Source organism: Protopterus annectens, chromosome 12.part0 (genome assembly GCF_019279795.1).
Source record: "Protopterus annectens isolate FY-2018-M chromosome 12.part0, PAN1.0, whole genome shotgun sequence".
In the NCBI taxonomy this organism is placed as follows: domain Eukaryota; kingdom Metazoa; phylum Chordata; order Ceratodontiformes; family Protopteridae; genus Protopterus; species Protopterus annectens.
Window position 1 is genome coordinate 159,621,997 of NC_056746.1, and position 13,099 is coordinate 159,635,095.

Below are 13,099 nucleotides of genomic sequence, written 5' to 3' on the forward strand. Positions count from 1 at the left end.
TGGAGAAGAGAGGTAAATGATAATGCTTTGTGAAGGTATGAACAGAGCTCCAAGTTGCAGCTTCTAGAATGTCTTTTGTTGGGACCCCTCTGAGAAAAGCTGCTGAAGTAGAGGCAGCCCTGGTGGAATGTGATCAGATTCCCTTGGGCACAGGTTTACCATGGTGCAAATACCAGAAACAAATGCAGTGGCTTATCCACTTAGAAATAGTCTGCTTTGATATAGCCTTCCCCTCTGACCCTGCAGCAAATGCTACAAGTAGTTGCTCAGACGTTCTTAGAGATTTGGTCCTGTTTAAGTAGAATCTTAGTTGTCTGTGTACATCCAATGAATGCAGAATCCGCTCCCCCTTGTTCTGCGGATTTGCGTAAAATGTTGGCAGGTGAATGGTCTGGTTAAGAGCCACACTGGATACCACCTTAGGCATAAAAGAAGGATTTGTCCTGAGGGACACCCTGTCTGGGTAAAATGTAATAAAAAGCTCCATTGCCATGAGAGCCTGTAGTTCTGAAACCCTTCTTGCTGAAGTGACTGCCAAGAGAAAAGCTGTTTTCCAAGATAGAAATTGTATATCCGCAGTAGCTGCTGGTTCAAAAGGAGGCAGGGTGAGTTTTTCCAGCACAAAACTGAGGTCCCATGCAGGAGTTGGTGATCTTCTGGGAGGCCTTACATTTTGGCCTCTAAGATACTGTTTAAGCAGAGGATGGGAAAAGAGGGGAGGCTCTGTGTTGTAATCAGCCGAGATGGCAGAGGCATGGATTTTTATTGAAGAAAAAGATAGGCCCTTGTCAAGCATCTCAGTCAAATATTGTAAAATCCGAGGAATATTGGGTTGTGCGGTGTCTATTCCTTGTGCTTGGTTCCAAGCACAGAATCTCTTCCATTTATCAGCATAAGATTTTCTAGTACTAGGCCTTCTGGCTTCCAAAATGACATCCATCACAAATTTACTGAGAAGTGTTTTTGAATAATTAGTTGATTAGCCATGCTGCAAGATTCAGAGTTTGGAGCTGAGTGTGCAGAATTTGATAGTTCTGCTGAGACAGTAGATGAGGTATTTGAGGCAGGTACCATGGAGGAAGGTGAGAGATATTCCTTAGAAGTGGGTACCAGTGCTGGCGAGGCCAGTCCCAAGCAATTAAGATCATTTTTGGTTTTTCCTGTCTGACTTTTAGTAAGACCTTGGAGAGTAGAGGCAGAGGGGGAAAGGCATAGAAGGATAGGTTTTTCCAGCTGAAGGATACTGCATCCACTTTCCATGCTTTTTTGTGATGAGTTCTTGTGCAGAATTTGTCCAACTGATAATTTTGGGGAGAGGCAAATAGATCTATGCCTGGACTCCCCCATTTCTGTGTTAACATGCTGAAGATTTGTGGATCCAGTTTCCATTCACGCGGGTCCATAAGAATTCTGCTTCGGTCGTCTGCCAGAGTATTTTGCTTTCCTGGCAGGAATTGAGCTTGAAGATGTATTTGGTAAGTCAAGGCTGTGTTCCACAAGGCCATGGCTAGTCTGCAAAGGAGGTAGGAATGTGTACCCCCCTGCTTGTTTATGTACTACATAATTGTGGTGTTGTCCGTCTTTATCAGTAGTTGTCCTGGATGAAGTAAGTCTTTGAAGGCTGTCAGAGCATTCTGAACAGCTAGCATCTCTTTCTGGTTGATATGTAGATGCATTTGGTTTGGCCTCCATTTGCCCTAAATGCATCTCCCTGCCAGGTGGGCCCCCCAAGCATAGTCTGATGCATCTGTAGTTAGGGTTTGGGTGGAAGGGGGTAGAGTGAATGACAGTCCCTTGTTTTGGTGACATGTCTCTGCCCACCAAAGAAACTCCTGTTGTAGGCAGGGAATGAGAGGAATCATTGTTTCCAGACTGTGACAATATTGACTCCATAAACTTTTTAGGTACCATTGAAGTTTCCTCATATGCAGTCCCGCATATGGAATTAGTAGAATGCAGGATGCCATGAACCCCAAAGCCTGCAGAATTTGTCTTGCAGATAACTGGATTTTTGTTGCCATTTGTTTGAAGTATGTTGACAGTTGCCTTTGTCAGGCGTGAGGTAAGCCATCTGGGCAGTTGTATTCAAGCTTGCACCCAGGAATGTAATTATTTGAGGGTACCAGTTGTGATTTCTTTTCGTTTATGGTGTACCCTAGGCATGCTAGAAGCCTTTTTACAAACGCCAGGTGTTGAAGAGTGTCCTTGTCCTCTGCTTGAATGAGACCGTCGTCCAGATAAGGGTACATTTGAATGCTTCTTTGTCTGCAGAATGCGATTACTGGTGCCAGGCACTCTGTAAAGACCCTGGGCGCAGTAGATAAGCCAAAGGGCAGTGCAGAGAATTGGTAATGCAAAATACCTGCTTTGAAGAGGAGATATCTTCTGCATGATTCCCTTATTGGGATATGCAGGTATGCCTCTTTAAGTATAGAGTTACTAACCAAGCATTCCTGCCTTTCATAGGCAGTAGCTGTTGTAAAGTCAGCATTTTGAATTTTGCAATGTCCAGGAACGTGTTCAAAATCGATAAGTCCAGAATTGGATGCCATGAATGGTCTTTTCTGGGTACCAGGATAAGTCTTGAATAAAAACCTTGTCCTTTTTCCTTTTCTGGTACCGGCTGAATAGCCCCCATATCCACGAGGGCCATGACTTGTTTCTGGGCCTCTGCCCACTGGTTTTGTGGCAGATCTGGACATCCGTTTGGAATTGGCAAAGTATGGAAATTAAATCTGTACGCCTGGGATACTATGTTTAATACCCACTTGACCTGGGTAATTAACTGCCAATTTTGAACATGAAGTGCTAGTTTTCCCCCCAAGGGGGCTGCCAAAAGATAAGTGCTTGGTGATGGTAGAGGAAAGTCATTGAGACTGCTTACTGTAGGGCTGTGCTTTGTTTCTTCCAGATTTGGAGGTGGAGGCACCCCATTGCTTTGACCTGTATGAACCCTGTGATTGGTATCTGGAGCCTTTTCAGCGCCTGTATTTGTCCTGAGTGGCTCTGTTGGACACAGGAAAGGACCAATTTTTAGTAGGCCAGTGCCTACTGAACCTGGGTGACTGCACTTGCAAGAAATCTTTTACAGTTTGCATAGATTTAGCTTTGTCTTCCATTTTCTTTAAAACCTCTTCTGCCTTATTACCAAACAGAGTATCATGCTGCAAAGGAGCATCCAACAATTTAGCTTTGACATGATCAGGCAGATTTTGCTCCTTGAGCCAGGCATGCCTTCTAATCACAGATCCAGTAACGGCGGCCCTACAAGAGGCCTCCAAGGAATCAAAACCACATTGCAAAGTATGCTTTCCAACTTGTTCTGCTGAATGCAATAATTCCTGTAACTCTTATTTTCCACACAATCATAAACCAACATAATTTTCTGTTTCAGTAAGCCCATAACATATTGTTGATATTTAAGCATATGAAACTGGCAGTTTAAAGCCCTGATTTCCAAGGTTGCAGACGTATAAACCTTCTTACCCCATCTATCCAGCGCCGTGGAATCTCTATCAGAAGGAGTAGGATTTTTGGCTGTAGAGGCCTTTACATCTTTGGGACCCTGAGAAATAGTCTCACGATCAGCAGCAGGATTTTTGAAAAGAAACTTGTGGGAGTCAGGAACCCTGTAATATCTGTCTGGCTTACTAGGAGCCGGAGGCGGGGAATCAGGAGCCATGCTTGATTCCGAGAACACATCATCCACAATGTCTAATACAGGAGGAATTGCCAAAGGCCTATGCTGAGGAAGAAGGAAATCCCTAAGCCTCTTTTTTGATTCAGAGAAGTCCTGACTCTCCCAGTGAAAATGTTCCCTTAAAAGTATGCAAAGTCTCTCCAAAAGAGTAATCCTCAGGAGGAGATGCAGATGGGATGGATTCCTCTGCATCAGAATCCTCATAGGGTGGAATAGAAAACTCCTGATCAGAAGAGGAATTAGAAGAAATGGAAACCTGATCTGAAGATTCATAATCAATGCCTTGCCTAGGCCTCTTAGTGGGGGAGGGTTGGGAACTCCTGATCAACGTGGCTCATGCGTCGGTTTTTTAGGCATAGAAGTTGTTTTTGACCTTGTTTTTTTGCTGGCGCCGGAGGCTTGAAAACACCCTCAGAAGCCGGTGCCTGCTCAGCGGCTCCGGACCCATCCAAGGGAGAGACATCCGCGGGTTCAATACTCAGATACTCACGGCATACCGGACTCCGAATGGGTCTTGGTAGAGGCCTGCAACTCAAAAGTAGAGGGTATCAGGGGCTGCGAAAGTGCCTCACTGAGTACCCGGCGAGCTGACGACTGGCTTAGGAGAAGCTTCGTCGTCAGTTTTGGACCTCGACGGTCTATCTCGGTCTTTTTCTTTGCATTTTTTGTGAACTCCGGTAGTTGGATTGCTAACCGATGACATTTCAGGATAATTAAATCTTGAACCAAAATATTTAGAAGCAAAAATATACCGATGCTTAATAGTGCGTTGGTTAAATCTAGCACAAAACCGACAGCAAGGCACATTGTGATCTGGGCCTAGGCAAGGAATACAGTACAAATGAAAATCCTTATGAGGTATTTGCTTCCCACAAGTAATGCAATTATTAACTTTTACTGACATCGGTAAGGAGCAAGAAAAAGTTTCCTCAACGGGGTACTTAGCTTTAGTTTGAAGACTTTGGTTCTGAAACTCGAATATGAAAATTTCAGGAGTCGGACGACCGGCACTTGCGAACTGCTTCTGCTTCGGGCACCGTGCGGCAAGAAAAGACTGAATCAAATGGCGTCGGCTGCATGTTTTATACCCCTGACGACCTGACGTCATGGAAGAGGAGACAGCAACCGACGCAGGACCCAAGATGTTGATATTCAGGCCGACTGAGGGCAACCTGCCAGCAGATTACCCAAATGTAATGACTGCAACAGTGAAACACGAAGAAAATCATACTAGGCAAGAGATCACAGGGACCATAAGTTGCCTTACCATATACAACTTTAAGCAGACAAAGTTCTTGCCACCCTTTTCAAGCACTTAATAATGTTCACATCCCAATTAAAGCAGGGCCTTTGTGATAACATTGTGTAAACTTGTGTCTAATCATCCAGTCATCAAGACTAACCTTGAAGGTAGCCAAAGCAGTACTTCCTTTGGAGCTGTAGTGGCAACTTATTCTACAGATTAGGAATACACTGAGTTAGGAATCTATCCTTCCAGCTAGTTTGTAACTCCACAGGGCAAAGATTTTGTACAGCCACTGGTTTTGAGAAGAAATAGGAGGTCAAATAGGACTGGGCCTTTCATGGATTGAAAAGTGAGACACGGGTCACAGCTCAGCAACCTCTAGGTTACTGAGTACAAGGAGATTTGTGCCACATATTTCTGTAGTCGAAGGATTTAAGACCTTTAACTTTCTTGGTTAGAAATCTGTGGGACCTTTCAAGTTGAGCAATATGCTTGGATTTGTACATACCAAAGGGGCCACTGCCTTTAATGACGTGTCTGATAAGGGAAGAGTACCTTGGTAGGATGACATATTTGGATTTTGAAGATATTCCCTTGGAAATTAACTGGGCCAGACGGAAGGATATCCTGACTGGGGCAGAAACATGCACCTTCAGTGTAAATCTCAAACACAGGTGTGAATCTGCTCCCTTTACTTCCATAAAGTAGTTATAATACAAATAAAGTAATAAAGTAGTTCCATAAAGTTAAATCTGCACAGAGAGCACAAGTTTCTAACTCATGCTGAGGACCTGGACAAAACACACACTAACTGTATTTGGCAGCATGAGTACCTCCCTTTGCTGCAATCACAGTTACATGTACAAGTTGTGATGGCTAAAGTGGGCCCAAAACCCTAAGGAAAAGATGATGCTGAACCATCGAAGATCAAAATCAATTAATCAATCTCAGCCCATATGAAGGGTGGGAATCCCCTTACTGTAGAAAGTGCTTTCAACTGAGAACCAAATTCTTAAATTACAACAAAATGCCCAATGACACAGTTGCCTACCTACTCTCAACACCAGACTGGAAAAGGAACAATCTTAAAAACAGAATCTAAATGCATTGCAACCCAACGGAATGAGTTCAGTGGTATGAATAAACTGGAAAATGGAAATTTATGCAGAGTATCATAGGAAGGGAGAGGTGTAAGTGTAGCCTGAGAATATTACATCCACTGAGCAGAGCATGCATAGCACACTACGTCCTAAAGGTCAACAAGGACTGCATTTGCCTTAAGAGATAGCGACTTATAGCTCATTTCTGACTCGCTGGTGTGTCATATTTTATAGCACACATATGTATGAAAATGAAAAAATGCAAAGCACAGATACCACTTGGAAATACAAATTTTGAGCATTAAAAAAAAATAATTACAGCAGGTTTTACCTGGCATGGCATGGATAAGATCTCCACAGAGTACAAAGAACTTGGGTCTGGGTTTTAGGGCATTTACAGCTTGTACTGCCTGCTTGGTCAGCTGGATTTCTTCCTCCCAGTCATCGCCTCCATTTTCACAGTCACCGACAGCCCATGATTTCATTAGACCAAACTGTGGATCTGCTCCTTGAATGAAGTAGAAAGGCCCCTTCCACTCCTTTTCATCTTCTTGAATAAGAAAATGGAAAGAAAGAAATTCAAATACCTTTCCTGTTCAACTACATAACGCACTGCAAGTACAAATACATAAAAAGCCCTCCTCCTTCCCACCATCTGTGATTGCACATTGTCAGCAAACCAACAGATCTATTTCAGGTTAATATCAAAAAGAGAAAGTCTCCAGATATGGTTTCATTTAACTCAGTTACTCTTATTCACATTCAACAACATATTCTTTCGGGCGGGCGGGGGGGTACAGAGATTATTAGGAGTGTTAAAAATTGTCATACATCTTTTTACCAGATAAAGGCTTCTATATACACTACAAATGCAAAAAAACAAGCACTAACCATAAACAGACATCCCACCACAGTGCTGCACAACTTTGCTACTCTTGACACCTAGATGGCTGAAGATGACAAAACAGATATATCACTTGAACCAGCAGATTTAACTCAAAATTTACAAATCATTGACTTGGGCAATGCTACTTGAGTGCATTACTGTTTATGACTGGCAATTACACAACGTACTTTATTAGTTTAATCGAGCCAAGGAGACACTTCACTCACACTGCTAAAATAATGACTGATCAGAAACACAAATATAGGTATGCATACCTGCCTACTGTAAATTCATAATGACTTTGTACTGGTTCAAATAACCCAGTCCAATTTTCTACAATGGATAGGCAGTTGTTCTAATTAAGCTGTAAGATGCAGCAGAACAAATTGATATGCAAAATGTACTTGTGACAAATTCACAAAAAACAAAACACCCTCAACATATAATTCACCAGTGGGCCATGCATTCAAGAAACTATATACAATGCATCTGAATGCAAAACACTGCAATGTAGGAACTTGCATGGGACAGGATCTATATCGTGGACATTCTGTTTATAGCCAGTAGCAGGCCACTGGGATACGTTTAGGATTTTTCAAACAGCGTGATCAGACACTGTGAAGCTACAAAGCGATGGAAGTGATGAACTGCTAACAAAACAATCATACATTTCACTTATAGTGCAGTCCTGGGGTTAGAATGCAGAAGTCGCAAGGGACATGGATATTGACAAAGGTATTCTGTCCCCAGCATATATCTTTCTGTTAACTCTTGTCAATGTCTCTCCTCAGGTGCTGTAATATAAAAGTCTGTTACGCTAAAACAAAGGTCTAGATTACAGGACATGGCAGGAAACTTTTATAGGTTCATAGAAGGTTACTAGACTAACAGCCCTAGAGCCCTTACAAGCCTAGCCATATTTAACCAGAGTCACCCCAATTGTCATTTGTTTGGCATGTGAAGTTCGCAGAGGTAAAGGTGTATGGTAGTTAATACAGACTTCCTCCGTCCAGTAGGGACATGGGCCACCCAGGAGTGAATTTGCAGTTACCCATCCATTGATCTAGATTGCATTTGAAGAGGGTCATGGAGGGGCTCTGTTGCACAACTTAGAAGCTTGTTCCAGAGAAGTGTCAGTCTCTGGGAGATGTGTCCGTCTCTCCAGCATGACCTGTTCATGTCGGAGGCTACTATAGGATCCCTGGAGCAGGTGACTCTCATACAGTTTGATTTATGAATGTGTAGCATTTTCATCAGGACCAGGTCAGAGACTGCCCTGTAAGGCAGGCACAGATCACCCCTTAGCAACTTGTAGGAGACCAAATACAGTGACGGGGCTTATAGTCTTTCCATGTAAGACATGTTTTGTCTACCCTGTAACTTGTTTATTAGAAACCTCTGTGGTCTCTCCAGCTGTTGCAGGTGTCTGGTGAGGTACATGCAAAAGGGAGCACCGTAATGGAATTATAACATCCTTACATCCAGATGTGATGCCTTTACTTATAAGATGTGCCACATAGATGAATTTCCTTACTACTGTGGAGACATGGTGGTCAAAGTTCAGACTGATATCAACCTGAGTAAACTTAGAAAAAAATATATATATATATATATATATATATATATATATATATATATATATATATATATACATACATAGACCAGAAACCAAGCACGGCTGAGATGATAACAATAAAGTAATTTATTATAAGCACTTTCATGCTCAGAAACAGGCACTTCATCAGACAAAATACACTGCAGAGTAAAACCATTAAACAGTAAAATTCATTTACTTCTAAATCATTACACAATTAATGTGGCAATTTACGATCTTTCAGTAGAGGTTTTAAAGAAATATTACCATTCAGGCCAGGAAACCTATGTGCTTATAAGATAATAATCCACTTATTCTCAACCTTCTCAACCTTATTATTTAAATCACCTCCTCTGCTATTCTTCAAATTTTGCAATACTAAAAAACTGAAACTATGATCTTTAAAATCTGCCACATGTCTATATAGGGCGCCATACCTCTCAACCTGGAAACATGAAAAATCTGGACAAAGGCCCGTGAAAATAGGTACAAATCTGTACACTGATTAATATAAAATTTGCATACATAATTATTTAACCCCGCCCTCTCCAATGGACTTGTGGGATATCAACTTTCAAATGCAAACCGAAGAACAGACAACCAAAATATGGCCCCAGAGACCCAGACCTCATAGTAAATGGTAACCGTTTTCTTTTAAATGTGTAGCAATCATGTTCACTGGGAAGAGAGAAGATTAAGAACACTTGGATTTTGTTTTCGGTGACTTGCAATATGTGGGTTTTATGGTAAAAGTAGGGTATTTAATGGTAGGCAGTATTCTAATCTTAGCAAAAAAATATTACAGTTTGCTAGGACATCCAAAAGTCATTCTTCATGGTCTTCTGATCAGTGGCATAGCTACAGTTTGGGACGCCCAGGGCTATCTTTGAATTTACCGCCCTTCTCCCCTCAGAAACTCATGGTCAAATTGGGCCTCCCCATATACAGCCCTCCCCGCTGTAAACATTCCAATGTCCCATTACTTGGCCATTTCGCCCCATTTACCATAAACACTGTAATGTGCATACTGCTTTACTTCTACGATGATTTGGATTTCATTTAAAAGTTTTATTTTACATTTTACAGCACAAACACAAATAGACATCTGCTAAACAAAGCAATGCAGTCTCACAATGAAAATAGACTTTGCATTAAACATCCTCTGCCCTTGAAACTCGCATTCATTAAAACAGCATTGAAACCAATATTCAAAGAAAATACATCTGGCCAGTGGCAGATAAAGATTAACTTTGGGCTGTTTTCAAATCATAGGCTCCTTGCACACGAAACATACATGTACTATTTGATACACCTTCCTGAGTGTATTAAATTATATTCCTAGTATAATACTCTACAGGGTGTTTTATATTTATTGAACATTTTTCCAGTAAACAATGAAGCAAAATGCATGCACCAATAATGACAAAACTGCCAAATTCAGAACATTTCCATCATAAAAGTCTACTCAGACTTCTCAAATTCACCAGTATCAGTAAATATGCACAAACTCTGCAGAAGTAAAGGTAACTAATGAAGAGGTTGCTGCTAGAAAACAACTTTATATTTCATTGTTTCATCTACAAATAAAGTACATGTTGCCCTTGAGGAATAAATTGCTTACGTTGCATTAAAACAATTATAAGCTAGTAATATTGCAATAAGGAATGGATGGCAAACGGATATAGGTTCATAACTACTAGTTCACAGGACTGCGGCATCCACACCCATTAAAAGTACAACAAAGTACATCATCAGCAATGCATCTACATACTGTGGGAGTAGAATCCACAGCTCTCTGCATCAAAAGCAAGTATTCAACATGTTATGCTATTAACAATGCAAGCAGACTCAGCATAAGCAGCACTAAACTTCTCTTCCCCTGAAACTCTCAGCTCCTTGTAAAATCCACTCAACTATATCTCTCAACTTTGCAGCACAAGAAATCTGAAAAAAGCCAAAAATTATTGGCGAGGACAAAAGCCCAAAAAACAGGGACACATTTTAAACATTGCTTGTATAATCTTGGAAAGTTGCTAGAATAAAATGTTGTGTTGCCACCATGCGTTTTACTGCCAAATCTTGAACCCAGGACCATGTGCACTACAGTCAGAACAACACACCACTATGCTAAATAAGCTGCTTCCTGAAAGAAAGGGAGGCTGAAACTTAAATGACTATCATTTAGTGAATTCAGTTCTCACCATAGCTCTCAACCTCTTAGCACAAAAAACCTGGACAAAGCCAATAATGGGGGAATACAGCCCCAAAAATAGAGACAAATTTCAAATATTGATCTTATAAACTTGGAAAATTGCTAGAATAAAACGTTTGTGTTACCATCTATTTTCTGAAAAATATGAAGTCTAAAATTTTAACTGGGGCATTTTACACACATACACCCCCCTTTGTAGCTTAGCATATATTCTCCTTAATGGACTTTTTCCCTTGCAGCTTGTAAAAACGAACCACAGTCAGCAGCGTACTTTAAATAAATACAAATGAATCACATCATACTTTAAATAAAAATGAACCACGTCTCCCCACACACACACACACACACACACACACATATACTCACATGCATACACACATATACATACACACACACACACACACACACACACACACACACACACACACACACACACACACACACACACACACACACCCTTTGTAGCTTAGCATACATTCTCCTTATCTCCCTTGCAGCTTGTAAATACAAACCACAGTCAGCAGCGTACTTTGAATAAATACAAATGTATCACATCATACTTTGAATAAAAATGAACCATGTCTCACTTCCTGGACCAGCATACTTTGATAACGAACCACAGTCAGCAGCAAAGACCAGCGTACTGAATAAATAAAACAGCGTATTGAATAAATAAAACAAATCACGTAAACAAAATGAACCAGCATACTGAATATAAATAAAATAAATAAAATGAACCAAGTCTCCCTTGAAGCTTGAATGAATCACACTGCCCTGAACAGCAACCTTAACTTAATGGATGTTATCCCTTGCAGCATGAAGTTCCCTTCCTGGACCAGTGAACTCTGAATATTAAAAATTAAACGAACCACCACATGAAAAATAAAACAATTCCCCTGTTCTCCCTTGCAACTAAACCATAGATTGCTGCAACGAATCTGGACCTGAAGAAAAAGAACTGCTCGAGTCGTCCTGACTTGGAGCAGCCGGAATTGGAAATGCTCGCATGTCATCCCTGGAGCTCAATTCCGACAGGCTGTTCATGGAGCTGATGTCATCGCGCACGTGATGACATCAGCTAAAAACGCTGAAAAAAAATAAATAAATAAAAAAGCCGGGAAATTAAGGGGTGCCACTTGGGAATCATGGCTACCCATTATTTGGACCCCAAAACTCGGTAAAAAACGAGTAATTTGGTACGGTTGGGAGGTATGTAGGGTACTAGTGACATCTTTATTCCTTATATATCAACATGTTCCAAAAGACGTTCCCTCAAAGACCTACAAGTCTTCCCCACATAACAGCCAAATAAACAAGGTTACATGTATGACAATCTGCATAAATTCTGGGGGTGAATATAAAACCATCAGCTGGATGGACAAAAACTTTGGAGTCAGAAATAAAAGAACAGACCATACACATCCACGACATGGGTATGTACCCTTCCTTTTGGATAGATGTATAGACTTCTTACCATGACGATAGTATAGTCGTCTTTTAAGAGATAAACCATTCTTAAAACAAAACCTCGGTTCAGTGCCAGCAATCTCACTTATCTTCTCATCAGCGGTAAGAACTGGCCAATTCCTATGTATAATACCACATATCTCGTTGACATCACTAGTATATGTCAAAAACAGGTTTAACTCTATTGTCTCTTACAACATTCCTTTTAGGGAGTGCAGTACATAAACTATTCGAAAAATAAGGCTTAGCAGATTTGCAATTGTCAGCAAACTTGGTCAGCCACAAGTTGTCCAAATTTGTTTGGACTTCTGAGAAATGAATTCCGAACAGTAAAGGGCCCAGCACAGAACCCTGTGGTACACCACTGGTGACGGGTCTTTCACTACAGTTGAATTTACCAACTTTGACAGTGTGTCTCATCTGTGAACCACTTGGCTACACATCAGGTAATGTAGGGGTTACCCCTTTAGTCCAGATTTTCAGCACATTTTGTAGTCAAAATACCTGGATTCTGAAAATGACCCTTAACTTCCTCAGTGGGGTCCCCTCTTTTCAAATTTTTAGCCGAGTGACTTGCATTACTTTCAGATTCTGAACTACTGGTCTAGAACTCACCCAGCGTCTCAACCCATCACCATAAAGAGCTGTTGTACCTTATTTATTTTCAAAAACGTATTTGAGTTAATGTCACCATTAGAAATGTCCACATATCTGAACAAAAGACAGTGATGAGCAAAGATCACCTAAAATTAAATTACCTCTTTACATTTTTCTGCTTCATTCTATAGTCTGTTTTGAAAATAAAAAATGAAAAGAAAATTAAAATGAATTTTACTGTTTGACTTGGAATGCATATGGTGTCCTTCTAATGGATATAACATTGCTAACCAGTTA

General features: G+C 40.9%; 1 protein-coding gene across 1 annotated transcript in view; it reads right to left on the reverse strand.

Moving 5' to 3' along the window:
• CPPED1 (calcineurin like phosphoesterase domain containing 1) overlaps positions 1-13,099 on the reverse strand; it is a 738,666-nt gene that overhangs the window by 616,072 nt on the left and 109,495 nt on the right. Inside the window, exon 2 of the mRNA XM_044089183.1 lies at positions 6,378-6,596. Within this exon, the coding sequence (XP_043945118.1) occupies positions 6,378-6,596 (219 nt within the window). The remainder of the gene's footprint in view (positions 1-6,377; positions 6,597-13,099) is intronic.